The 27,923-nt window shown below is 52.8% G+C and overlaps 3 protein-coding genes across 3 annotated transcripts in view; 1 reads left to right on the top strand and 2 right to left on the bottom strand.

Moving 5' to 3' along the window:
• Window positions 1-309: 309 nt before the first annotated feature.
• Window positions 310-2,865, bottom strand: LOC120511067. Its single transcript, XM_039727685.1, has 2 exons — window positions 974-2,865; window positions 310-507 (listed from the first exon to the last, which is right to left on the bottom strand). Exon 1 carries the CDS (start codon window positions 2,595-2,597, stop codon window positions 1,656-1,658), a length of 942 nt encoding a protein of 313 aa, XP_039583619.1. The 5' UTR covers window positions 2,598-2,865; the 3' UTR covers window positions 310-507; window positions 974-1,655.
• An 824-nt stretch (window positions 2,866-3,689) lies between these two features.
• On the top strand, window positions 3,690-12,503 carry RNF223 (ring finger protein 223). The gene is made up of 5 exons (XM_039727580.1): window positions 3,690-3,924; window positions 7,894-7,983; window positions 9,824-10,717; window positions 10,920-11,743; window positions 11,775-12,503. Exons 2-3 carry the CDS (start codon window positions 7,944-7,946, stop codon window positions 10,657-10,659), a joined length of 876 nt encoding a protein of 291 aa, XP_039583514.1. The 5' UTR covers window positions 3,690-3,924; window positions 7,894-7,943; the 3' UTR covers window positions 10,660-10,717; window positions 10,920-11,743; window positions 11,775-12,503.
• Window positions 12,316-27,923, bottom strand: part of AGRN (agrin) — a 90,832-nt gene continuing 75,224 nt past the window's right edge. Inside the window, 11 exon segments of the mRNA XM_039727581.1 lie at window positions 12,316-14,745; window positions 15,437-15,540; window positions 16,643-16,867; window positions 20,128-20,215; window positions 20,910-21,099; window positions 22,389-22,505; window positions 23,480-23,491; window positions 25,685-25,796; window positions 26,374-26,538; window positions 27,254-27,350; window positions 27,384-27,518. Coding sequence (XP_039583515.1) covers window positions 14,588-14,745; window positions 15,437-15,540; window positions 16,643-16,867; window positions 20,128-20,215; window positions 20,910-21,099; window positions 22,389-22,505; window positions 23,480-23,491; window positions 25,685-25,796; window positions 26,374-26,538; window positions 27,254-27,350; window positions 27,384-27,518 — 1,403 coding nt within the window. The 3' untranslated portion in view covers window positions 12,316-14,587.

Here is a 27,923-nt window from a genome sequence, read left to right as displayed (position 1 = left end):
AGGATTTCCCTCATTCCTTGGAGCACAAATCCATTCAAATTTGGCATTTCCAAGCCAGCTCCTGATTTCCCTCAGGGTTTTTTTTTTTTCCCCTGACAAAAACATAAATAAAAAACCTCAAAGGCCTCATTTAGACAAATTTGGAGCTGTTCCTCACCTTTACTTTGAGGAAAATCTGTTTTTCTGCTTAAATTATCACGGAAAAGATTCCTGGAGGTTTTGGATGTCTTCCCTAAACTGGAAGTTCCAAATTATACACAAAATATTGATTTGTTTTGTTGGATTTTTCTTTATTTTAAAGCAAGACTGCCTCAAAATGCAAATGTTTGTAAAGGTAGGAGGTGAAAAACGCCATGAATATTCATAAAATATGATAATTATCCCAATTACAGCTAACGAGGTAATCTTCCTTCATTTCCGCGGCTTTGTAAATATTATTTTTTAAAATAAAAAGGAAGGAGGGAGAAAAGGAAATGGGGAATCACTCCCGAGGCTCCAAAAATGGATCTAAAAAAAAATAAATATAAAAAAAGAGAAATCCATGGAGGATTTTCTGGGATGGGAATGGGAATGGGGATGGGGAATGGGAATGGGGATGGGAATGGGAATGGGAATGGGGATGGGGATGGGGATGGGAATGGGAATGGGGATGGGAATGGAATGGAATGGGAATGGGAATGGGAATGGGAATGGGGATGGGGAATGGGGATGGAATGGAATGGGAATGGGAATGGGGATGGAATGGGGATGGGGATGGGGATGGGGATGGGGATGGGAATGGGGATGGGAATGGGAATGGGGAACTGGGAATGGGGAATGGGAATGGGGATGGGAATTGGGAATGGGAATGGGGATGGGGATGGAATGGAATGGGAATGGGAATGGGAATGGGGATGGGGATGGGAATGGGAATGGAGAATTCCTGAACTCACTGAATTCCTGATTCCTTGGAATGCCAACCCCTCCTTCCTACCTGGATGTGCTCTGGGCAGGGCAAAGCATTCCTGGGAATTCCTGGGGTGAGGATCCCGGGGATCCGGGAGAAGCAGGAATGGGGAATCCCGGGTGTGAGCATCCCGGGGATCCGGGAGAAGCAGGAATGGGGAATCCCGGGTGTGAGCATCCCGTGGATCCGGGAGAAGCAGGAATTCTGCCAGCAGAGGGCCGGAGGGATCGCGTTGGGTCGGGCAAAGCGGGGAGGAGGAGAGGCGGCCCTGGGGCATTCCCGGTCACATTCCCGACCCCGGAGTCAGCCCGAGCCATTCCCGAGCGTCACGGCCGGGAAGTGACTCCTTCCGGCGGGATGGCCCGGGACGGGCACGGGACAGGCACGGGACAGGCACGGGACGGGCACGGGACAGGCACGGGACAGGCCCGGGACGGGCACGGGACAGGCCCGGGACGGGGGGGAGCTCTGAGCACCGCCGGGAAAAGCGGGAGAGCCGGGATCTGGGATGAAGGAAAACGTCATCCGTGTATCCCGTTAGTGAACACTGACAGCACAAACGCGTGTGAATGCTGTGTTTAATGTCTCTGATTTGTTTCTGATTTGTTTCGGATTTATTTCTGATTTATTTCGGATTTATTTCTGATTTATTTCGGATTTATTTCTGATTTGTTTCGGATTTATTTCTGATTTATTTCTGGTTTGTTTCTTATTTTCCAGCAGCTCCTGCATCCACGCTCACCAGCTCCTGGAATCCAGGGAGAGCACACCGGGAATATCCAGGGAGAACACCGGGAATATCCAGGGAGAGAACACTGGGAATATCCTGGGAGAACACACCGGGAATATCCAGGGAGAACACACCGGGAATATCCAGGGAGAACACACCGGGAATATCCAGGGGAAACACCCTGAGCTCTCCACCTCCCCCTTGGCAGCTTTTCCTGAGACACAATTCCAGCTCTGACCCTGCAGCATTCCTGGGAATTCCTGGGAATTCCTGCTCCAGGCTGGAACCAGGGAATGATTCCCAGCCTTGTTCTGCTCCAGAGAAACAATTCCCAGTTCTGTCCCTGCAGCATTCCCAGAAATTCCAGGTGCAGAGAATTTCCAGAGAAACAATTCCCTGAGCCCAGCTCTGTCCCTGCAGCGTTCCCGGAAATCCAAGGCCGGGAATTCCCGCTCCAGGCCGAAAACAGGGAACGGTTCCCAGCCTTTTCTCCTCCCGGCTGCAGATGAACCATTCCCAGCCCTGTCCCTGCAGCATTCCCGGGAATTCCCGCTCCAGCCCCAAAACAGGGAACAGTTCCCAGCCTTTTCTCCTTCTGGCTCCAGAGAAACAATTCCCAGTTCTGTCCCTGCAGCATTCCCGGGAATTCCCGCTCCAGCCCCAAAACAGGGAACAGTTCCCAGCCTTTTCTCCTTCTGGCTCCAGAGAAACAATTCCCAGTTCTGTACCTGCAGCATTCCCGGAATTCCAGGTGCAGAGAATTTCCAGAGATAAAATTCCCTGAGCCCAGCTCTGTCCCTGCAGCGTTCCCAGAAATCCAAGGCCGGGAATTCCCGCTCCAGGCCGGAACCAGGGAACAGTTCCCAAACTTTTCTCCTCCCAGCTCCAGATGAACCATTCCCAGCCCTGTCCCTGCAGCATTCCCGAATTCCCGTGCTCCAGCAGGAACGGTTCCCAGGCTTTCCCCTCCTCACGTGCAGCAGCTCCCGGCCAGGTGTTGGCTCTGCAGTTCCAGGTGTCGGAATTCCAACGGGAATTCCAGAGGCTGTGCTGGCTCCTGCCAGGAAGGAGCCGTGGTGAGACACCAGACCAGCCTGGGGCTGGCCCTGGCACGGATTTTATTTTATTTTATTTTATTTTAAATTTTATTTTATCTATTCTATTCAATTCATATTTTTATTCTATTTTATTTTATTTGACTTTATTTTAGATTTTATTTTATTTTACTTTACTGTATTTTATATTCTATTTTATTTTAGTTTAGTTTAGTTTCCCCTGCTCTGTTCCTGCCAGATAATTTTGAGATTTGATGGAAATGCATGGAAAACAAGAGAAATTTTTTAAAATCCCTCAAAACTCGGATTTCCCAGGCTGGAAAAGAGCGATCACTGACAGAAATAGGTGGAAAACAAGAGAAAATTTTTAAACCCTTCAAAACTCGGATTTCCCAGGCTGGAAAAGCGGGATCCCCGAGGAAGAGGCCGGAGAGGAGGGCGGTGCTGCAGACCTCTCAAAACTCGGATTTCCCAGGCTGGAAAAGAGGGATCACTGATGGAAATTTTTTTTTTAAATCCCTAGAAATCAAAATTTCCCAGGCTGGAAAAGCGGGATCCCTGATGGAAAATTTTAAAAAATCCCTGGAAATCAGAATTTCCCGTGCTGGAAAAGCGGGATCCCTGATGGAAATGGATGGAAACCAAGAGAAAATTTTAAAAAATCCCTGGAAATCAGAATTCCCCATGCTGGAAAAGCGGGACCCCCGAGGAAGAGGCCGGACAGGAGCGCGGCGCTGCCCCCGCCCGTGTCCCGGCGCTCCCGGAGCGTTCCGGGCCGTGACTCCGGGAGTGACTCAGCGGATGGGGCCGGGCAGGCGGAGCAGGAAAAGTCACCTGGGCAGGAAGGGATAAAACTCACCTGGGCAGGAAGGGATAGAACTCACCTGCGCAGGGAGGGATAAAACTCACCTGGGCAGGGAGGGATAGAACTCACCTGGGCAGGAAGGGATAAAACTCACCTGCGCAGGGAGGGATAAAAGTCACCTGGGCAGGAAGGGATAAAACTCACCTGGGCAGGGAGGGATAAAACTCACCTGGGCTGCGGCCCCGCTCCCGGAACCCCGCAGGTCCGCGCTCCGCAGCGTCCCAACCCCGCTCCGGGGGATTCCCGGGGATTCCTGCGGGATTCCCGGAGGATTTCGGGGACTGGGAGAGCGGGAGATGGTTTGGATCCTCTGACAGCACCTGCACAGGTATTGCTGGGGCTGGGGGGGTCCCATGGAGCCATCCTGGGACGGGAATGGGGACTGGGAACTGGGGAACTGGGGAATGGAGAGTGGGGAACTGGGACTGGGGAACTGGGACTGGGACTGGGGAACTGGGATCAGTGGGAATGGGGAATATAGGAATGGAGACTGGGGACTGGGACTGGGGAACTGGGATCAGTGGGACTGGGGAATGAAGAGTGGGAACTGGGACTGGGACTGGGGAACTGGAACTGGGATCCCTGGGACTGGGACCAGTGGGACTGGGATCGCTGGGACTGGGATCCCTGGGACTGGTGAACTGGAATAGGGATTGTTGGGACTGGGATCACTGGAAAAGGGATTGTTGGGACTGGGATGGTTGGAACTGAACTGGGATTGTTGGAATGGGAATCACTGGGACTGGGACTGTTGGAACTGGGATCACTGGAATTAGGATCACTGGAATAGGGACTTGGAACTGGGATTGTTGGAACTAAACTGGGATTGTTGGAGCTGGAATCAGTGGGACTGGGATCATGGGAACTGGGATCGCTGGGACTGGGATCACTGGGACTGGGATCACTGGAATAGGGACTTGGAACTGGGATTGTTGGAACTAAACTGGGATCGCTGGAGCTGGAATCAGTGGGACTGGGATCATGGGAACTGGGATCGCTGGGACTGGGATCACTGGGACTGGGATCACTGGAATAGGGACTTGGAACTGGGATTGTTGGAACTGGAATCAGTGGGACTGGGATCGCTGGGACTGGGATTGTTGGAATGGGAATCATTGGGACTGGGATCACTGGGACTGGGATCACCGGAGCAGGACCTGTTGGATCTGGGCTTGCTGGAATGGGAATTTCTGGGACAGGACAAATCCTCCTCCTAAATCCTAAAGCCCACCCTGACCGTGGCCCCTCTCACTCTGCCTTTATGGTGCAAAAGATTCCTGGAATTCACAAAAACCACGGAATTCTCCCTTGGTGTCCCTCTCCTGGGTGGCTCCGCTGTTTCCTGGAACCTCTGGAAAATCCCAGTGAATCCCTGGGAAAAGGAGAGGCTCTGAATTAAAAAAAAAAATCAGAAAATCAAACAAAACAGCCCCTAAAAATCAAATTATTCTGTTAAAAAGACGCAGGAGGGGAAGGTTGAGGAATTTAAAACGTCTCATCCTCAGCTTGATCCAAATCCCTGCGTTCCAACCGATCCGCAAAGCCAAAAATCAAAATACCAAACAAAAAATAAGCGGAATAAAAGGATAAAAAGAAGCAAAATCTCAATTTAATAAAACCAAGAAGCTTCTATAATGCCACAGTCACATTTAGCAAATGGGAAAGTTTGAAATTTGTATTTAAAAGCAAATTTTGGGGTAAATTTGAGTTTAATTTGGGATTTTGCTGGAGCTGATGTGGGCCAGAGCAGCAAAAAGCTCCTGAGAGCAGCTGGAATGTCATCAGTCATCATTAATAATTAATAATGAATCATGAATCATTTCATCATTCCTAATTGTGCAATGAGAGCTCGGGCAAGCCAAGGCTTCTCCTTTCTCAGCTGCTCAGAATTCCTGAAAATCCCTGAAAAACACCCAGGAACTGCAAAAAAAATGGATTTAGGGGAGGGAAAAAGGGAATATTTGGGAAAAAATAGAGATTAAAAGGAAAAAACTCCCTCAGGTTTTCCTCAGCTTTGGGCCACTTTGGGCTTGGATTTGTGATTTATCTGTAAGCAGGAAAAATTTAAAAATAGATTAAGAACATTAAAATTGGCTGGAAATGCACAAAATTTAACCTCAGGAGAAGCTGCATCCTAAAAAAAATAAAAAAAATAATATTTAAATGAAGAGAAGCACAAAAAAGAGAAATTCTGAAGGGTGGATCTGAGGGAAATTATATAATAAATTAATAAATAAATAAAAATATAAATATGTAAATAGGTATTTAAATATATTTAAATATATGTATCTAGATATAAAAATATAAACATATAAATAGTAATATCTTTTTATATAAATAAAGAAATAAATATATAATATATCAATTTATAAATATAAATAATTGAGATAAATAAATATATATTAATATAATAGTAGAAATAGTGAAAATTAATAAATAGTATAATTATTATAAATGATTAATAAATGGATAAATAATTATTATAAATGATTAAATGATAAATTATAATAATTATAAATAACACACTACTACTCATGGAGATTTTTTGGGTTTTTTCCTTGTGGAATGTGAGGAACACTCGGTGTTTGCTAATTGAAATTCGGGTTTAATTGCTGGGCCGAGCTGTAATTACAGGAGGCAGCTGAGCGTGGCCGGTCCCGGTGACACATCCCAAAAAAATGGGCTGGGAAATCCTCGGGAATTTCCTGCGGCTTTGGGGACGGGAGCTGCGGGGGGTGCCTGAAATAATCCGAATTTTGGGGCATTTTAACAAGGATGAAGCTCAAAAGTTGGCTCTGGATGCAGGTGGAGCTAAAATAATCCAAATTTTGGGGGATTCCAGGAAGGATGAAGCTCAAAAGTTGGGTCTGGATGCAGGTGGAGCGAAAATAATCCAAATTTTGGGGGATTTTAACAAGGATGAAGGGACAGGAGCTGAAATTTGGGTCTGGGTGCAGGTGGTGCCTAAAATAATCTGAATTTTGGGAGATTCCAGGAAGGATGAAGCTCAAAAGTTGGGTCTGGATGCAGGTGGAGCTAAAATAAGTCGAATTTTGGGGGATTTTAAGAAGGATGAAGCTCAAAATTTGGGTCTGGAATGCAGGTGGTGCCTAAAATAATCTGAATTTTGGGGGATTTTAAGAAGGATGAAGCTCAAAATTTGGGTCTGGAATGCAGGTGGTGCCTAAAATAATCTGAATTTTGGGGGATTTTAAGAAGGATGAAGCTCAAAATTTGGGTCTGGAATGCAGGTGGTGCCTAAAATAATCTGAATTTTGGGGGATTTTAAGAAGGATGAAGCTCAAAATTTGGGTCTGGAATGCAGGTGGTGCCTAAAATAATCTGAATTTTGGGGGATTTTAAGAAGGATGAAGCTCAAAATTTGGTTCTGGATGCAGATATTGCTAAAATAATCCAAATTTTGGGGCATTCCAGGCAGGATGAAGGGCCAGGAGCTGAAACTTTGGCTCTGGGCGCAGGGGGTGCCTGAAATAATCGGTGGTGCCTAAAATAATCTGAATTTTGGGAGATTCCAGGAAGGATGAAGGGACAGGAGCTGAAATTTGGGTCTGGGTGCAGGTGGTGCCTGAAATAATCTGAATTTTGGGGCATTCCAGGCAGGATGAAGGGCCAGGAGCTGAAACTTTGGCTCTGGGCGCAGGGGGTGCCTGAAATAATCTGGAATTTTGGGAGATTCCAGGAAGGATGAAGGGACAGGAGCTGAAATTTGGGTCTGGGTGCAGGTGGTGCCTGAAATAATCTGAATTTTGGGGGATTTTAACAAGGATGAAGCTCAAAAGTTGGGTCTGGATGCAGATATTGCTAAAATAATCCGAATTTTGGGGCATTTTAACAAGGATGAAGCTCAAAAGTTGGGTCTGGATGCAGGTGGAGCTAAAATAATCTGAATTTTGGGGGATTTTAAGAAGGATGAAGCTCAAAATTTGGGTCTGGATGCAGATATTGCTAAAATAATCTGAATTTTGGGGCATTCCAGGCAGGATGAAGGGCCAGGCGCTGAAATTTGCCTCTGGACGCCGCTGTTGCCTAAAACAGCCCAATTTTGGGGGATTTTGGGGGTGACGAGGGCACAGGAGCCATTTCTGACCCATTTCCTGCTGGCACTCACAGCTCCGGGCCGAGCATTCCGATTTTTAACAGGAAAAACCTGAATTTCCCCTTTTCCCTCATTATTTTCCCCCCAGTTCCAGCTCCCAGGAGCCGGGACCTGCCCAAACCCCCCAAAAATCCCTTTTTTTCCCCCATTATCCCCCCTGAAAGTGTCTCTGTCTCCTAGGCCTGGCTCAGCTCCCTAATTAGGAGATTCCCAGAATTAGGAGATTCCCCATGGAATCCTCTGCTCTGCTCCCGGCTCCCGGCGCCCGGGGTACGTCGGGTTCTGCTGGTTCTGCCCCAAAAAGGAGCAGTTTGGGGGGGATTTGTCCGGTTCTGCCTTTTCTGCCCCAAAAGGAGCAGTTTGGGGGGGATTTGTCCGGTTCTGCCTTTTCTGCCCCAAAAAGGAGGAATTTGGGGGGGATTTGTCCGGTTCTGTGTTTTCTGCCCCAAAAAGGAGCAGTTGGGGGGATTTGTCCGGTTCTGCCCCAAAAAGGAGCAGTTTGGGGGGAATTTGTTCAGTTCTGCGTTTTTTGCCCCAAAAAGGAGCAGTTTGGGGGGGATTTGTCCGGTTCTGCGTTTTCTGCCCCAAAAAGGAGCAGTTTGGGGGGATTTGTCCGGTTCTGCCTTTTCTGCCCCAAAAAGGAGGAATTTGGGGGGATTTGTCCGGTTCTGCCCCAAAAGGAGCAGTTTGGGGGGATTTGTCCGGTTCTGCCTTTTCTGCCCCAAAAAGGAGGAATTTGGGGGGAATTTGTCGGGTTCTGCCTTTTCTGCCCCAAAAGGAGCAGTCTGGGGGGATTTGGCTCCTGGCCCCGGCACCCCGAGGATTCCTGGGGGAAAGGGCCGGGGCATCGCTGGGGGTTCTTTGCTTTTCTCGAAGGGTTTTTGGGGATGCCCAAGAGCCAAGGCCGGATAAAATCAGGAGAATAAAACAAAATTTAAAAATGAAAAAAATAAAATTAAGTTAAAAGCAGGTGACTGGGAATAAATCAAACAAAATAAGAGAATAAAATGAAATAATAAAATGAAATAACGTAGAATAAATAAAAGGAAAAGTGGGTGATTCTGAATAGATAAATAGAATAAAAGAGGTGGAATAAAGGAAATGAAATGAAATAAAAAGCGGGTGAGTCTGAGGAGATAAAGAGAATAAAAGATGTAGAAGGAAATAAATGAAATGAAACAAAAAGCGGGTGATTCCAAATAAATAAATAAATAAAATAAAAAGCAGGTGATTCTGAATAAATGAATAAAAGAAAAGCAATTAAATAAAAAGAAATAAAAGGAAATAAAAAGTGGATGATTCTGAATAAATAAATAAATAAAAGAAAACAATTAAATAAAAGAAAAGCATAAAAGAAAAGAAAATAATAACAGAATGTCATAAAACAAAATAATCAAGTAAAATCATTAAATATAATAATTAAATAATGGAATGGAATAGAATAAAATAAATTAATAGAGAATAGAATGAAATAGAATAGAATAAAATAAAATATAATAAAATAAATTAAAATAGAATAGAACAGAATGAAATAAAATAGAATAAAAATAAATTAAAATATAATAGAATGAAATAAAATAAAATAGAATAAAATAAAATAAAGTGGAATAGAATGAAATAAAATGGAATAAAAATGAAATAAATTAAAATGGAAAAGAATAGAATGAAATAAATTAGAACAAAATAAATTAGAATAGAATGAAATAAAATTAAATAGAATAAAATAAAGTGGAATAGAATAGAATGAAATAAAATAGAAAAAAAATCAAAGTGGAATAGAATAGAATGCAATAAAATAGAATAAAATAAATTAGAATGAAAAAAATAGAAAAAATAAAAAATTAAAATGGAATGGAATAGAATGCAATAAAATAGAATAAAATAAATTAGAATGAAAAAAATAGAAAAAATAAAAGAAATTAAAATGGAATGGAATAGAATGCAATAAAATAGAATAAAATAAATTCGAATGAAAAAATAGAAAAAATAAAAGAACTTAAAATGGAATGGAATAGAATGCAATAAAATAGAATAAAATAAATCAGAATAGAATAGAATAGAACGGTTCAGAATAATGAACTTAAATGGATCCCTTGTGTTCTGCCTGCAGGGTCTCGGCGGGCTCCGTTCCCCTCGGGGGGCTCCGTCATGTCCTGCTTCCCGCAGCTCTGGCACTCCAGCCCCCCCGAGTCCCCGTCCAGCCCCGCGGCCGCCGCGCCGCCGCTGCCGCTGAGCCCCATCGCGGTGCCACCCCTGGGCGACGGGCGCAGGAGGGGCCGCTCGCCCGCGGGCTCCCCGAGCTGCGCCAGCCCCGGCTCGCCCAAGCCCGCCTCGCCCGTCGAGTGCTCCATCTGCTTCAACACCTACGACAACACCTTCAAGACGCCCAAGCTGCTGCAGTGCTCGCACGTGTTCTGCCTGGAGTGCGTGGCGCGGCTGAGCGCGGCGCTGGGCGCCGGCGAGGAGCTGCTGCCGTGCCCCTTCTGCCGCCAGCCCACCAGCCTGCCCAGCCAGGGCGCGCCCGGCCTGCGCACCAGCAAGGAGCTGCTGGCCACGCTGCCGCCCGAGCTGCAGCGCGAGCGCCAGCTCTGGATGGACGGCACCAAGCTCTGCTGCCGCTGCGCCGACGACGCCGACGCCGAGAACCCCGAGTCGTGCGTGTCCATCGACGTGGCCATGAGCAAGGCCGAGAGCGCCGAGGCGGCCCCGGCGGGGCTGGCGGGGCGGCTGTCGCGCTGCGAGATCTGCGACGACTGGAAGCGCATCGTGCTGCTCTCGGCGCTGCTCATCATCCTCTTCTGCATCATCCTGTGGCCCGTGCAGTGCGCGCTCAAGACGGGCAACCTGCGCTGCTTCACGCGGACTGCGGCCGTCAGCCGGCCCGAGCTGCTGCCCCCCAAAGCCACCGCGGCCGCCGCCGCGGTCACACGGCCGCCCTTCCAGTAGGGACAGGGCTCTGGGGCTGCTCAGGGATGGGGACAATGATGGGACCTTCCGTCCTGATGGAATCTGGGACAAAATCCCTGTTCCATTAGTGCCAGAGATCCTGGATCTGCTCAGGGATGGGGACAACGATGGGACCTTCCGTCCTGATGGAATCAGGGACAAAATCCCTATTCCATTAGTGCCAGAGATCCTGGATCTGCTCAGGGATGGGGACAACGATGGGACCTTCCGTCCTGATGGAATCAGGGACAAAATCCCTAAGGATCTGTCACACGGCCGCCCTTCCAGTAGGGACGGAGCCACTGGATCTGCTCAGGGATGAGAACAGGAACAGAACCTGTTGTCCTCACAGAATCTGGGACAAAATCCCCATTCCAGTAGAGCCAGAGCCCCTGGATCTGCTCAGCTCCATGGGGACAAGGGACAGGACCTGCTGCCCTGAGAGGATCGGGGACAAAACCCCTCTCCAGCAGCACCAGGAGCCTCTGGATCTGCTCGGCTCCATGGGGACGAGGGACAGGACAAAGCCCTCCTGGATCTGCTCAGGGACAAGGGACAGGACAAAGCCCTCTCCTGGATCTGCTGAGGGACAAGGGACAGGACAAAGCCCTCTCCTGGATCTGCTCAGGGACGAGGGACAGGACAAAGCCCTCCTGGATCTGTTCGGCCCCATGGGGATAAGGAACAGGAGAAAAGCCTTTCCTGGATCTCGGCTCCATCCCCACTGCCAAGCACGACCCACTGCATTCCTGGGATTGCCGCAGATCCCACATCCCACTGGCTCTGGAATGTCCTTCCTGTGCCTCTGGAATGTCCTTCCTGTGCCTCTGGAATGTCCTTCCCGTGCCTCTGGAATGTCCCCGTGCATCCTGCTGCCAGGCTCTCCATGGAATCCAGGGCTGGGAATGCATCGAGGTCTTCCCAGGATCCCCTTCCCAGGATCCCCTTCCCAGGATCCCCGTTCCTCCAGTTCCTGAGGGAATAAAGGGATTTTTTTTTTTCTGGAACAGCTCCATGATTATTCCATGAGGAGCTGGGATGGGGAGGGCTGGATGAACAGATGGGAAACACCCGAATTCCAGAGGTTGGGAAGGTGAAACACCCAAATTCCAGAGGTTGGGAAGGTGAAACACCCAAATTCCAGAGGCTGGGAAGGTGAAACACCCAAATTCCAGAGGCTGGGACAGTCAAACACCCAAACTCCAGAGGTTGGGAGGGTGAAACACCAAAATTCCAGAGGCTGGGAAGGTGAAACCCAAATTCCAGAGGTTGGGAGGTGAAACTCAAATTCCAGAGGCTGGGACAGTCAAACACCCAAATTCAGAGGCTGGGAGGGTGAAACACCAGAATTCCAGAGGTTGGGAGGTGAAACTCAAATTCCAGAGGCTGGGAAGGTTCCCTGGTGCAGAGGGGATAAAAGAGACAAAGAGGGAAAAGTGGAGACTCCCAGGATCTGACACCACAGAAGAGGGGAAGGAAAGACACAAAAATCCTGTAAAACCCTGGGATTTGGGATGGAATCGATGGAAAAACTGAATTTAGGAGACGCAGGAACTTCCTTCCCCCTCCTCTGCCCAGCAACCAGCACCAAGAAAAGCAGGATTCTCCTTTATCCTAGGGAGAAAAAAAAGAAGCAGCAGGCCCCTTAAAAACCTCTTGAATCGTTTCCAAACTTTATTTCTGGGTGATTTGACGAAAGACACGAGTTAGTAATGGTTACATCATGCTGCTCCTCTACTGCGCATCGCCCGCCACAGCCCAGCCAGCAGCTCCCAGAGGCAGGAATTCACCCTCTCCACGGACACCTCAGGGCTTGAAATTAAAAAAAAAAAGCAAAAAAAAAATCCAGAAAAAACACCCAACCTCAATGTCTTTTTTTTTGTTGTTTTTTTGATTTTTTTTGCACGTTCTGTGGTAGAAATGTTGTTAAAAATAAAGCCCAGGTGAATGCGCTGCTGGAAATTCCAAATGCTCCCCCACGAGGACACAAATCCTGGTTTAAGGCATTTCCAAGCCCCAGCCAAAGCAGAATGAGTTTTTAGGTTTATTTTTGTTCAATTCTTGGGGGTTTTTTTGTTGTTTTTTCGTTCCTGAAAATCAGCAGCTTCCCCATCCCTCTGGAGCTGGAACAGCAGCCCAGCTGGGAATGCCATTCCCAAAATATGGACTGGGGGATTCCCAGACCCCTCCCTCCCACCCCACCCCAGCACTTCCCACCAGGAATCCCAACACTGACCCAAAAAATGGGAATTTTGGCACCCACGGAGGCCCCAGGCACAGCAGAGCCCTCATCCCACACAGGGCACAGCCCCCCGTGGAATGTTTAACCCTGCATTTTCCACAGGAATGTCACAGGTTGGGAATATTTTTTTTTTTTTAAATCAAATAAATGAAATCAAAGCAGATCCAAGTGGTTTTTCCATTGGTTTTCCCTCTTGGTTCCACCTTTGTTCAGAGCTCACCCTGAGAGAAGAAATTTGACCTTTCCTGGCTCAAAAGTTGGTGCCAAAACCCCCATTTCAAAGGGTGCCCTGCAAGGTGGGGTCGAAATTTAGGGGAAAAAAGCCAAATTTTGGCACCTTGGGCAGGAACTCCCACCCAGAACCCAGTGGGATCCCACAGATGAATTCCCTAAAGTTGTTTTTCCACACAGAAATTCAGGCTGAGGGTGGGAAAGGGACACAGAGGCCACAAAGCAGCAGGAAATCCTTCCATGGAGAAGGAATCCCAATGGAAGATGGGATTTCTTCCAGAGCTGGGATCCTTCTGCTCTTCTCCACATCCAGGAGACCCCGAGCTGCAGCCAAACCCCAGAAACATCAGAACTGGCCCCAAAATTTTTCTTTCCTGGAAGAAAATGCTTCAAATTGCCCCAAACACTCCCCAGCCTCTCTCCTGCTCCTGCTGGGCTGGAAGCACCCAGAGGATGTGGAAGACCCAAAAACTCCAAGTCCAAGGTGAAAAATCCCAAATTCTCTTGGTGGGAGAGGCTCCAGTGGCAGCTCTGCCTTGCCAGGCTGGGAGGCAGAGGCTGGAGAACGCTGTGGGGCGTGGAAGGACACATCCAGGAGATCTCCGAGGAGGGAAAAGGGAATCTCCTGGTCCTTTTGGAAGAGGGAGACAATTCCCAGCTCTTGGAGAGGAGCTCCAAGTGATCCCCAGCATGAGGGAGGCCAAGGCTCGCTGGCTGGGGAGGGTCAGGACACGTCTGGATGAACACGAAATGTGGGAATGAGGTTTCACAGCTGCTCCTGCACGTGTCCAAGAGGAAGAGGAGGAGGAGAACCGCTGGAAAAATCCACATTTTTGCCTCCCCAGCACCTCTGAGTCCAGCAAAGAGTCCCGAGGCGGGCGCGGAGCGAAGCGCGGGCCCGGCGCTCTCCCTTCCAGTGCGTGGCATCCCTGATTCGAGCAGAGCTCGGAGGAGAAAAGCACTTGAGATCCTTACACACATAAATTACAGTGAGAGGAACAGGGGGCAGCAGGAGTCAGGTGAACACGGGGCCAGGAGAAGGTTTGGAAGAGCCAGAGCCTGGAGCAGGGCGGGAATTCCCACCCCGTGAATCCGCCAAGGCCTCGCCAGCACCAGCAGCACTTCCCCCACAGGAAAACAGGGTTGTTTTTGGGAACAAACCCCCCAAAAAACAGGAAAAAAAAGGGGGGAAACAACCCCAAAAACAAAGAAGCTTCAAGTATGAAGAAGATCGACGCTGCAGTGGGAGAGTTCTGGTTCTTCCCGGGGCCTGGTCGAGCTTTGTTCCGCTGCTCGGGCCGAGCCTCGCCGCCCCGAGAGCCCGAAAGCAAAAAGGGTTTCCTGCCCTCCCTGTCCCCCCAAAAATATAAAAAGCAATAAGTTTACAAAAATAGAAAATAATTACAGCAATAGGCAGGAGGGAGGGAGGAGGGGGCAGGGAGGGAGTCCCGGGCTCTATTTGGCCGAGCAGTGCAATATCCGGGGCTGGTTCAGGGCGTCCTCCAGCAGGTGCAGCTCCCGCCGGTCCACGAGCACGTCCCGCATGCAGCCCACGAAACCCGTGCTGAAGGCCTTGGGCAGGCGCTGGGGCACGCTCAGCTTGTCCAGACCCCCTGGAAAGGGAATGGGGTCAGCTGGGACAGGGACAGAGCAGGGACAGAGCAGGGGACAGGGGCAGAGCAGGGGACAGAGGAAGGGACAGGGACAGAGCAGGGACAGCCCAGGGCACAGGGGCACGTCCCACATGCAGCCCTGAAACCCGTGCTGAAGGCCTTGGGCAGGCGCTGGGGCACGCTCAGCTTGTCCAGACCCCCTGGAAAGGGAATGGGGTCAGCTGGGACAGGGACAGAGCAGGGACAGAGCAGGGGACAGGGGCAGAGCAGGGGACAGAGGAAGGGACAGGGACAGAGCAGGGACAGCCCAGGGCACAGGGGCACGTCCCACAAGCAGCCCATTAAACCCGTGCTGAACGCCTTGGGCAGGTGCAGGGAACACTCAGCTTGTCCAGACCCCCTGGAAAGGGAATGGGGTCAGCTGGGACGGGGACAGAGCAGGGACAGGGACAGCAAAGGGACAGGGGACAGCTCCCCTGAAATGGCACAGCATCAGCTCAGGGCAGGGGATAGGGGACAGACAAACAGGACAGCACAGGGGACAGGGCATTTTTCAGCCACCTGAGAGGCCACAGGATGGCGTTGGAGGGAGGGAGGGACATCCCCAAGATCCCAAACATCCCCAGGATCCCCAGCCCCGTGCCGCTCTGAGCCCCCCGGGGACAGCAGCACGTCCCTCGCCCGGACTCACCCAGCCACAGCGCCCCGTCCGTGTCCAGCTGGGTGGCCCCGAGAGGAGAGGAGCCGGCGATGGGGGCCTCGTTCCCCACCTGCAGGGAGCCCTCCCTCTGCACCCTGCTCCCGAGGGAGGAGAAGAGCAGGATTCAGGAGCGGCCCCGAGAGCCACCCCGAGCTGCTCCCTGCAACTCCTGACACCGGGAACCACCGGGGGGCGGATTTTGGGATGAGCTCCATCCCACCCCTGGGACTGGGATTCACCTGTGGGGTCTGTCCCCCCTGCTGCCCTAAAGGGGGGCAGATTTTGGGATAACCTCCACCCCATTCATGGGATATCCCCACCAGTGCTTTTCCAGGGCTGTAGTTTATTTTTTCTTTATCTTAAACTCTAAAACTAAACTTTTCTTTACTTAACGTGTCTCTGCTTTGAACTACAAATCCACATTCTCACTTCCAGCACCTAAGTCTGGAAGCCTTTTCCAAGGCCTCAGATCAAACCCTGGGTTTAATTCTAAGCTTTGGCTTCCAGACCCAAAGTCCTGAGAGTTCTTATCCAAGGAGATCCTTGGGGATCGCAGGGCTCAGCTGGAGAAGCTGCCTCACTCCCAGCTGCTCTGTCCTGACCCAGATTCTGACCCCAATCCTGATCCCAATCCCGACCCTGACCCCAATGCAATCCTGATCCCAATCCAAATCCCAATCCTGACCCTGACCCCAATCCTGATCCTGATCCAGATCCCAATTCCACTACTGATCCTGATCGCAATCCAGATTCTGATCCCAATCCAGATCCCACTCCTGATCCAGATCCCAATCCTGATCCTAACCCAGATTCTGATCCCAATCCTGATCCAGATCCCAATCCCAATCCTGATCCCACTCCTGATCCTGACAGCAATCCAGATCCTGGTCCTGATCCAGATCCCAATCCCGATGCTGATCCTGATCCGGATCCAAATCCCAATGCCAACCCATATCCTGATCCCAATCCTGATCCCGATCCCAATCCAGATCTCAGTCCCAGTCCTGACCCAGATGCTGATCCCAATCCTCATCCAGATCCCAGTCCCGATCCCAATCCAGATGCCAATCCTGTTCCTAAGTCTGGACGGATCCCAATCCCGATCCTGATCCCAATCCCGATCCCAATCCCGATCCCAATCCCAATCCAGACCCCGATCCCGTTCCCGTTCCCGCTCCCGCCGTGGCCGTGGCTCACCGGGAGGCGCGGATGTGCACCCACTGGTTGGTGTTGACGGGCACGCTGGAGCGCAGCGTGACGGCCTTGGAGCCCAGGTCGTAGCTGAGCTGCACGAAGCCGTCCACGATGGCGAGCGCGATGTAATCGGCCCTGTCCAGCCCCTTCCCGCTCCACAGCAGCAGCCCCTGCGTCGCCTCCGTCTTGATGCTCAGCTCAAAGTGGTTGGACTGCAGCGCCTTCTCGCTGCGGGGACACCGCGGAGCTCCTCAGCCTCCTCCTCCTCCTCCTCTTCCTCCTCCTCCTCCTCCTCCTCCTCCCCGGGGACAAACTCCCCGCCTTTCCCCACCTCTGGCCCGGAGGGTCACGGGTTTGGGATAGTCTCCATCCCACTGAGCAGCTCGGAGCAGGGGCAGCCTCCATCCCACTCCTGGGGTTCACCCATGGGGTCTGTGCTACCTGCTGCCCTAAAAGTGGCAGATTTTGGGATAATCTCCATCCTACCGAGCAGCTCGGAGCTGGGGCAGCCTCCATCCCACTCCTGGGATTCACAGGAAGGGTCTGTCCCAGCTGCTGCCCTAAAGGTGCCAGATTTTGGGATAATCTCCATCCCACTCCTGGGGTTGGGATACAGGCAGCCTCCATCCCACTCCTGGGATTCACAGGAAGGGTCTGTCCCAGCTGCTGCCCTAAAGGTGCCAGATTTTGGGATAATCTCCATCCCACAAAGCAGCTGGGACAGCCTCCATCCCACTCCTGGGGTTGGGATACACAGGAAGGAGATTCTCTGGAGATTCCCTGCTTCTATCCTCATGGAGCACAAGGACCAGTCCCTGCCAGCTGTGACACAGCAGCCGTGGCACCCTGGGGACTGTCACAGGAAGGGGACAGAGGCAACAAAACCTTTTCCCAAGGGAGGAGGGAAGGAAAAGTGGGATTTTCCCCAGGTTGGAATCCTGATTTTTGCCTCTGGAACAGGCACGAGGCTCCTGGAACACCGGAGTGGGACACACAGAGACACCAGAGAGACACCACAGAGCTTTTTATTCCCAAGGGATGCTGCACCCAGGGGGGACATGGCCCTGCTGTCCCTGCAGGGCCCTCAGCCTGGGGCTGGTGGCACTTTGCTGTCCCTGCAGGGCCCTCAGCCTGGGGCTGGTGGCACTTTGCTGTCCCTCAGCCTGGGGCTGGTGGCACTTTGCTGTCCCTGCAGGGCCCTCAGCCTGGGGCTGGTGGCACTTTGCTGTCCCCAAGCCTGGGGCTGGTGGCACTTTGCTGTCCCCAAGCCTGGGGCTGGTGGCACTTTGCTGTCCCCCCTGTGCAGAGCTCATCCCTCACGGATAAAAGGCCAGGACAGGGACACAGAGGACACACACAGGGACACAGGGACATGCTGAGGCACGGGCAGAGCAGGGACAGCACAGCTGGACACTCACCTGGGCTCCGAGGGGAAATCCAGCGCCTCGGGCCTCGGATGGGGAGAGAAGGGGGCAAGCCATAAGCGAGGGGCAGCGAGGAGACCCTGCCTTGCCTTTCCTTTTCCCTCTCCTTCCTTCCATCATTTCCCTTCTTTTCTCCTCTCTTTTCCTTTTTCCTTTTTCCTTTCTCCTTTCCTTTCCTTTCCCCTGAAGGAGGAAAAATCCACTTTTATAAGAAGCACAGCCCAAACTGGCTGGAAAAGCGCTGGGAAAAGGCTGGGAATGGTGACATTCCCTCTGCAAGGCAGCAGGGATTAGCTCAGGGAGGGGACACGGGGACAACTGTGAGCTCACACTGCTGGAGGGCACTGCCCACCTTAGGAGGACACTCAGGATAATCCTGAAATTCCTAAAAATCCCTTTCCAGCCCCTCCCAATGGCGTGGACATGCAGGTGGTGGCTCTGCAGCCCCCCATGCACAGGCACAGCTCTGAGGGCACACGATGAGGTGGGATGGGATGGGGCAGGCAGGGATCCCCCAAATCCCCCCTTCCCACAGCAGGGAAAGCTCTTGCACAGAGCAGGGAATTTTAGGATCCCTTTTAGGGCTCCCTTTCCATGCAGGACAGACCCACAGCCAATCTCAGCTGTCCAGGGATTGGGATTTGTCCCCACCCTCCTGCCCTGACCCTTTTTGTGACCCCTCATCCCCCTGGAGGTGTTCTGGGGGGTTCCCAGTGCCACATCCACACTGGAAAAACCAAGGATCCACTTTCCATCCCCCAGTTTCCATCTCCCACACCTGTGGCTGCTGCTGGAGCAGAAAACCACAGGGATTTTCCTTCCCTGTGCTCAACCTTATTAAAATCATGCTTAAAAATTCCCTTGAGGCATGCTGGGGGACAGCAGCTGGCCGTGGCAGGGTGGGGACAGCAGCTGGATGGCACACAGCTGGAGCAGCTGCTGGCAGCACCCGAGCCCTCCTCCCCAGGGAATGGGAAGAGTTTTCCACCCAAGACCCCGGGAGAGGCCCCGGATTCCTCCCCCAGCCCTGCCCTGAGCTGCCCCGGGGTTCGGGGTGGCGATGGGGACGGGGGGAGGGCGGCAGGGCCGTACTTACGCTGGGATCTCATTGCTCAGGTGGCTTGGAAACAGAGAAACAGCGACATTGAGAAGGGACAGACACACCCAGAGGGACAGACAGACACCCACGGAGGGACAGAGACACCCAGGGAGGGACAGACAGACACCCAGGGAGGGACAGACAGACACCCAGAGAGGGACAGACACACCCAGAGGGACAGACAGACACCCACGGAGGGACAGACAGACACCCAGGGAGGGACAGACAGACACCCAGGGAGGGACAGACAGCACCTCCACACGGACACCCTCCCCAGCAGGGCTGGGACACCGGGAATGGGAGAGGCAGGAGGACACAGGAGTCTCCTGAAGGAGGAATTTCCAGCCTGGAGGAGCTCAGGGGGAGCTCTGCTCATTCCCAGAGGGAATTCCCAAGCGCAAGGAGGAATTTCCAGCTCAGGGAGAATTCCCAGAGAGAATTCCCAAGCGCAAGGAGGAATTTCCAGCTCAGGGAGAATTCCCAGAGAGAATTCCCAAGCGCAAGGAGGAATTTCCAGCTCAGGGAGAATTCCCAGAGAGAATTCCCAAGGACAAGGAGGAATTTCCAGCCCAGGGATCATTCCCAGAGAGAATTCCCAAGGACAAGGAGGAATTTCCAGCTCAGGGAGAATTCCCAGAGGGAATTCCCAAGGACAAGGAGGAATTTCCAGCTCAGGGAGAATTCCCAAGGACAAGGAGGAATTTCCAGCCTGGAGCAGCTCTGCTCATTCCCAGAGGGAATTCCCAAGGAGCACACACCCACGGACACCCCAGGCTCCTCCCCAGCACGGGCTTGGGAACAGTCCCACACGTCCCATCCCTGAGGGACACTCGGGATCCCCCACCCCATTCCCAGCCCCACAGCCAGGCCTGGAGCTGGGAATTTGGGGCAAAGCCCGGGAGAACGAGGGTCAGGCAGCCCCGTTGGGATCTCCTGGCCCCAGCTCCCCCGGGGGGGTCAGGTACCTCTTGGTGACAGCGTTGTGGTACTCCAGGTACGTGTGGCCATCGAAGGCCACGGCCTCGGCGTCCCCCGCCGCCTTCTCGATGATCACTGAGGGCAAAGGGGAGGTGGCAAAGGAACAGAATTCCCTCGGGGCCGGGAATTCCTGGGAGGTGGGGAACCCCCCCAGCCCTGCCAGCACAGGGACACGGCTGTGTCCCCAGGGAGGGTCACCCCGGGGCTCTGAGGGGCTGGGTGGGTACGGGTGGGGTTCAGGGTCCCTCCCCAGCCAATGCCTCCCGTGGCTCCCAGCTGAGATCTCCAAGGGTTCTCCTGTCCCAGAACTTCCTGACTGGTGCTGGATGTGCTGAACTTCTGCTGGAGATCTTCCATCCAGCCTCCCGTGGGCACCCCCAACCCCCTGGGCCACCTCCACCTTCCCTGGGCCACCTCCAGCCTCCCATGGCCACCTCCAGGCTCCCATGGCCACTTCCAACCTCCCATGGCCACCACCAGCCCCCTGGGCCACCTCCAGCTCCCTATGGCCACCTCCAACCCCTGGGCCACCTGCAGACCCCTGTGCCACCTCCACATTCCCTGTGCCAGCTCCAACCTCGTGGGCCACCCCCAGCCCCCCATGGCCACCTCCAACCCCCTGTGCCACCCCCAGCCCCCTGTGCCACCCCCTGCCCTCCCATGACCACCCCCAGCCCCCCTGGCACCCCCAGCCCCCATGGCACCCCCATGACCACCTCCTGCCCTCCCTTGGCACCCCCCTGGCACCCCCAGCCCCCCTGGCACCCACCCTTCTCGCAGTGCTCCCCCGAGAAGCCCCTGTGGCAGGAGCAGTGGTAGCCCCCCAGGCTGGGGCTGCAGGAGCCCCCGTGCTGGCACGGGTTGGGCTTCTGGGTGCAGGGGTGCCCCCGGAACGGGGACACCTCCCTGGCACTGCGGATGTTCTGCTCCTTCAGCACGGGCACGCCCTCCAGGGAGATCTGCGGGGGCACCAAGGGCTCAGCCAGGAGCTGCCTGGCAGGGAATTCCCAAAAAAATGGGGAATTCTCATCCCAGGCCGGGCTGGGATGGTGAAGGTGCCCCTGCCCATGGCACGGGGGGAGCTGGAAGGTTCCTCCACCCCAAACCAGGCTGGGATGCTCTGATGGTCCTTCCCACCCAGCTCTGGTCATGTGGGGACACCAGGCAGTGTCCGTGGGGACAAGAGGAGGTGGGAACCCATCCCTAAGGTGGGAACCCATCCCTTAAATGGGAACCCATCCCTGAGGTGGGAACCCATCCCTTAAATGGGAACCCATCCCTTAAATGGGAACCCACCCCTTAAATGGGAACCCATCCCTAATGTGGGAACCCATCCCTTAAATGGGAACCCATCCCTTAAATGGGAACCCATCCCTAATGTGGGAACCCATCCCTGAGGTGGGAACCCATCCCTTATATGGGAACCCATCCCTTATATGGGAACCCATCCCTTAAATGGGAATCCATCCCTTAAATGGGAACCCACCCCTTAAATGGGAACCCATCCCTAATGTGGGAACCCATCCTTAATGTGGGAACCCGTCCCTGAGGTGGGAACCCGTCCCTGATGTGGGAACCCATCCCTTAAATGGGAACCCATCCTTAATGTGGGAACCCACCCCTTAAATGGGAACCCATCCATTAAATGGGAACCCATCCCTAATGTGGGAACCCATCCCTGAGGTGGGAACCCATCCCTTATATGGGAACCCATCCCTTATATGGGAACCCATCCCTTAAATGGGAATCCATCCCTTAAATGGGAACCCATCCCTGAGGTGATGGGAATCCATCCCAGAGAGGATGGGAACCCATCCTTAATGTGGGAACTCATCCCTGACATGATGGGAACCCATCCCTAGGGTGGGAATCCATCCCTGAGGTGAGAATCCATCCTGAAGATGGCCTTAAATGGGAACCCATCCTTAATGTGGGAACCCACCCCTTAAATGGGAACCCATCCATTAAATGGGAACCCATCCCTGAGATGGGGAATCCATCCCTATGGTGGGAATCCATCCCGAAGATGATGGGAATCCATTCCAAGTGTCCCCAAATTCCCTTCTGTCCCCCTTTTCCACCACCAGGACAACTCCCAGGTCCATCCCAGGACAGGGGGGACACTGGGCTGTCCCAGTGGACACTGAACTGTCCCAATGGACACGGGGCTGTCCCAATGGACACTGGGCTGTCCCAGCAGGACACTGGGCTGTCTCAATGGACACGGGGCTGACCAGCAGGACCTCACCCTCTGCACAGCTCCGTGGAAGCCGCTGGAGATGGCAGCTGCTCGAGCCAGCTTGGAGAAGTCGGGGGCTCCCCCCACGTAGAAGGGCTCCTTGAGGTTCAGCACCATGTGGGGCACCTGGGGGACAGCAAGGACAAGGTGTCAGCTCCTCCTGGCTGTCCCTGCATGGCCCTTGATGACCCTCATGGCTCTCTCCATGTGGGAGATTTGATGATGGTCATTTATTTGATGATAATTTATTTGATGGTCATTTATTTGATGGTCATTTATTTGATGATAATTTATTTTATGATAATTTATTTGATGATGTTTTCTATTTTATTTCATTTATTTGATGGTCATTTATTTGATGGTCATTTATTTGATGGTCATTTATTTGATGGTCATTTATTTGATGATAATTTATTTGATGATAATTTATTTGATGACGTTTTCTATTTTATTTTATTTCTGACTCTACAGATGGAGCCTCCAGGGAACCTCCTCATGCCAAGGACTGCCAGCTCCCACCCCCAGCAGGCACCTGGGGAAGGTTTCCCCTGGGTTGAATTTTGGGGAGAGGCTCTTCCCACAGCCTCAGGCCTGGAGGGGGGCTCTGCTTTCGTGTGCCCCCCAAAACTGGGGTCCCCAGACATTGCAGGGCTGCTGCTCAATCCCAGCCCGTCCCAGAGGATCCACCTGGCTGCCCCAGCTTTGAGGAGCAGGTTCAGGTTTTCTCCTGCACCCCATGGCTTGAGGAGGTTCTCCTGCACCCCACGTGGTGGTTGTGGAGGAGAAAATTCCCTCCTTGCTGTCACCAGCCCCAGGATTGGTGGGAATTCTCTGGGATGGAGGCAGGGCCACAGCAAGGACGGCGTGACATGGAGCACTAACTGATGCTTTGTGGGATTAACACAAAATAAATGACCAGATTAATTGAAATGGTCCCAAAACGAAAGGTGACGACTGGCTGGGAATGAAGCACGGGAGGGGGAATGAGGGGCTCTAAACTACAGGGATCCTAAAGCAGATGGGGAAGATGAAAAACCACAAAAATAGGAAGGAAAAAAGGAGATGAGATGGAGGCGTGGGGGGGTCATACTTATCTGTACCTTACGGGATTTCTGGGATCCAGACAGCAGGGGAGGGGAAAACACAAAGGAAAATCAAAGGGAGAGAGAGAGAAAAAAAAAACAAACAAAAAAAAGAGAGAAAAGGGACATCAGTGGGGTGCCATTGCAACAGGCAGGGCTGCCACAGCCCCGCTGCCACCAGGGCTGGGTGGCAGGGGGTGGCACGGGGTGGCAGGAGGGTCTCTGCCACCCAGGAGCTGCTTTGCCCGGAGAGGAGCCTGCAAAGAGGAGAGCGAGGGGAGGAAATGCCTGGGGGGGTTCTGTGGGGTGAGGGGTGAGCTCAGCAGGGCTGGAAAAGGGGGAAAAGGGAGGGAAGGGACCCCAGGAATGCAGGGAGGGGCTGGAACTGCAAAATTCCCAGCAGGGAGAAGAGCAGGGCAAGCGCCAGGGGATGCAGCAGCAGCAGGGCTGGGGATTTCCTGCTCCCTGAGCTCCTCTGCCTGCTGGGAGGCTCTTAATTAATGATTAATTAGTGACCCAGGGGAGCCTCAGGTAGCTGTGCCAACACAGGACAGGTGGGGACCTGCAGTAAGGGATGGGGGGTCCAGGAGAGGGTGGGGGACTCATCCAAGGCAGCCCTGAAACCTGGCTGGGATCCTGGGCAGGGACAGGGATGCTGCCCTGCCTCTGCACCCTCAAACCACCACCCAAAACACAGGAACCCCAGAAACTCCACTCAAACCATGACCCAAAACACAGGAACCTGAGAATTCCACTCAAACCACCACCCAAAACCCAGGAACCCCAGAAATTCCACTCAAACCATGACCCAAAACACAGGAACCCCAGAAATTCCACTCAAACCATGACCCAAAACCCAGCAACCCCAGAAATTCCACTCAAACCACCACCCAAAACACAGGAACCTGAGAATTCCACTCAAACCCATGATCTAAAACCTAGGAACCTGAGAAATTCCACTTAAATCCACAGGTTAAAGCCCAGGAACCCCAGAAATTCCACTCAAATCCACAGGTTAAAGCCCAGGAACTTGAGAATTCCACTCTTCCACCCTCAAATGCAGAATTTAAAGGCCAAGAACCTGAGAAATTTCACCTCTCCACCTTCAAATCCACGATTTGAAGCTGAGGAACCCGAGCCACGATTTAAAGCCCAGGAGCCTGAGAAACTCCACTCAAATCCAGAATTTAAAGCCCAGGAACCCCAGAAATTCCACTAAACCCACAATTTAAATCCCAGGAACTCGAGAAACTCCACTCAGATCCACAATTTAAAGCCCAGGAACCTGAAATATTCCCCTCAAATCCACAATTTAAATCCCAGGACCCTGAAAAACTCCCCTCAAATCCTGGATTTAAGTCCCAGGAGCCTGATAAATCCCCTCCAATCCCGGATTTCAGCCCCAGGAGCCTGAGAAACTCCCCTCCAATCCCGGATTTAAGTCCCAGGAATTTCAGAAATCCCCTCCAATCCCGGATTTCAGTCCCAGGAATTTCAGAAATCCCCTCCCATCCCAGATTTCAGTCCCAGGAGCCTGATAAATCCCCTCCCATCCCGGATTTCAGCCCCAGGAGCCTGAGAAACTCCCTCCAATCCCGGCTTTCAGTCCCAGGAATTTCAGAAATCCCCTCCCATCCCGGATTTAAATTCCAGGAATTTCAGAAATCCCCTCCCATCCCGGATTTAAATTCCAGGAATTTCAGAAATCCCCTCCCATCCCGGATTTAAATTCCAGGAATTTCAGAAATCCCCTCCCATCCCGGATTTAAATTCCAGGAATTTCAGAAATCCCCTCCCATCCCGGATTTAAATTCCAGGAATTTCAGAAATCCCCTCCCATCCCGGATTTAAATTCCAGGAATTTCAGAAATCCCCTCCCATCCCGGATTTAAATTCCAGGAATTTCAGAAATCCCCTCCCATCCCGGATTTAAATTCCAGGAATTTCAGAAATCCCCTCCCATCCCGGATTTAAATTCCAGGAATTTCAGAAATCCCCTCCCATCCCGGATTTAAATTCCAGGAATTTCAGAAATCCCCTCCCATCCCGGATTTAAATTCCAGGAATTTCAGAAATCCCCTCCCATCCCGGATTTAAATTCCAGGAATTTCAGAAATCCCCTCCCATCCCGGATTTAAATTCCAGGAATTTCAGAAATCCCCTCCCATCCCGGATTTCAGTCCCAGGAGCCCCAAGCCCCCGTGCTGGGCCGGGGTCACTCACCGGGGACTCCCCGGTCACCCCGGGGCCGTTGTTGACCCTCAGGACGCCCTTGCGGCCGCTCCGCTCCAGCAGGACACTGACCCACGTGTCCAGGGGCACCGGCTCCCTGCTCCTGGGGAAAAAGGGAAAAAAGGGTTAAAAAAGGGTTAAAAAGGGGGAAAAAAGGGTTAAAAAAGGGAAAAAAAAGGGAAAAAAAGGTTAAAAAGGGCTAAAAAAGGTGGAGAGGTCATCGAAGGGGGACGCTGAGGTGCTGGAGGTCTCAGCCGGAGATCCGTGGCAAAGGAAGAGAAATTTCTGTTGGGTCGTGGGATTGTCACCAAGGGGACTTCACACCAGCTGGGCCAGTCCTGGGCATCTGGGACAGTGCCAGCAGTGCCAGCAGAGTGCCAGCAGTGCCCTCAGCTGAGCAGGACCAGAGTGCCACCAGTACCTCTCAACTCAGCAGGGTCAGAGTGCCACCAGTACCCTCAGCTGGGCACGGAGAGTGCCAGCAGTGCCCAAAGTGCCCTCACCTGGGCAGGGTCAGAGTGCCAGCAGTGTCACAGTGCCAGCAGTGGCAGTGTCTCACCTGAGCAGGGCGGGCCCCTTGCCCAGGTGCAGTGCCTGCGGTGCCAGCAGTGCCAGCAGTGTCACAGTGCCAGCGGTGCCAGCGGTGCCAGCAGTGCCAGCAGTGGCAGTGTCTCTCTCACCTGAGCAGGGCGGGCCCCTTGCCCAGGTCGTAGCGGAACTCCAGGTGCCCGCGGTGCAGTGCCAGCGACACGAAGTCCCCTCTGCCGTCGCTCCTCTGCCCGTTGTAGAAGATCATCCCGCTGGGCTGCCGGGCCAGGAACACCACCTCCATGGACAGCTTGTCCCTGCCACGGGATTGAGTATTGATTAGGGTTATTGATTATTGATTAGTTATTGGTTATTGATCATGGGTTATTGATCATTGATTGGAGCTATTGGTTATTGATTGGGGCTATTGGTTAGGTGTTATTGATAATGGGTTATTGATTATTGATTGGGATTATTGGTTATTGATCATGGGTTATTGATTATTGATTGAGGTTACTGGTTATTGATTGGGGCTATTGGTTATTGATTGGGGTTATTGGTTATGGGTTATGGCTTGTGAAGTGTGGGTTATGGGTTATTGATTATTGATTAGGGTTATTGATTATGGATTGTGGGTTATAGATAGTGGGTTATTGATTATGGACAGTGGGTTATTGATTATGGATTCCAGGTTATGTCTCCCCTCCCGTCCAGCCGCCCCCGGGATAACCCCGATGCCATGGGCGTGCCAGCCCTGCCAGCAGTGCCAGCCGGGCCCCCGAGGCCGCCCGGGGCTGGGGGCACCCCCCTGCCGGCCCACCTCGCTCGCACAGGGTCCCCTCGCGGCCCACGGGGCACGCGCACAGCGCCCCCCCGGCGGGCAGCACCAGGCACGTGGCAGAGGGGTGGCACGGCGACGGCTCGCACGGGTTCCTCTCCAAGGCACACGTGGGGCCTGCGGGCACGTGCCAGCAGTGCCAGCCGGGGGTGCCCGGGTGCAGGGCGGGTCTGTCCGTCTGTCCCTGCACTCACTGCAGGTCGGGCACGAAGCTCTGCAGCCCGTTGAGCTCCAGGTAGGAGAAGCCGTTGAACTCGGGCAGGAAGGGCACGGACTGGTCCTGCTCTGTCACTGGGCACAAAGCGGGCGGCGTGAGGGGCGCACCTCGCTCGCACAGGGTCCCCTCGCGGCCCACGGGGCACGCGCACAGCGCCCCCCCGGCGGGCAGCACCAGGCACGTGGCAGAGGGGTGGCACGGCGACGGCTCGCACGGGTTCCTCTCCAAGGCACACGTGGGGCCTGCGGGCACGGAAAGCTTGGCACCGACCCCCAGGGACATGGCACCAGGGTCCCCCATGGCCCCAGTGTCACCCTGGGCATGTAGGCATCAAGGCACTGGCACAAAAACTCCCTCAGAACGCCCCAGAGGGGTGAGAACCCCTTGGTGCCAACCCCATACCCCAAAAACCCCCTTGGTGCCCATTCCGTAGCCAAAATCCCCCTCAGAACCCCACAATGCCCACCCTGTACCCCAAAACCCCTCAGACCCCCTTGGTGCCCACCCTGTACCCCAAAACCCCCCTCAGAACCCCACAATGCCCACCCCATTTCCAAAAACCCCCTCGGTGCCCACCCCAAACCCCCCTCAGCCCCCCTTGGTGCCCACCCTGCATCCCAAAACCCCCTTTGGTGCCCCCCCCATAC

The sequence above is a fragment of the Passer montanus genome, unplaced genomic scaffold (assembly GCF_014805655.1).
Source record: "Passer montanus isolate IOZ18808 unplaced genomic scaffold, ASM1480565v1 scaffold62, whole genome shotgun sequence".
NCBI classification, from domain to species: domain Eukaryota; kingdom Metazoa; phylum Chordata; class Aves; order Passeriformes; family Passeridae; genus Passer; species Passer montanus.
This window is presented reverse-complemented; position numbering and strand designations above follow the sequence as displayed.

Coding starts and splice junctions, on each gene's coding strand:
- RNF223 (XM_039727580.1), top strand. CDS start 7,944: ATGGAATCCTCTGCTCTGCTCCCGGCTCCCGGCGCCCGGG. Junction 7,984..9,823: donor CCCGGCTCCCGGCGCCCGGG/GTACGTCGGGTT, acceptor TTCTGCCTGCAG/GGTCTCGGCGGGCTCCGTTC.
- LOC120511067 (XM_039727685.1), bottom strand. CDS start 2,597: ATGCTGCAGGGACAGGGCTGGGAATGGTTCATCTGGAGCTGGGAGGAG.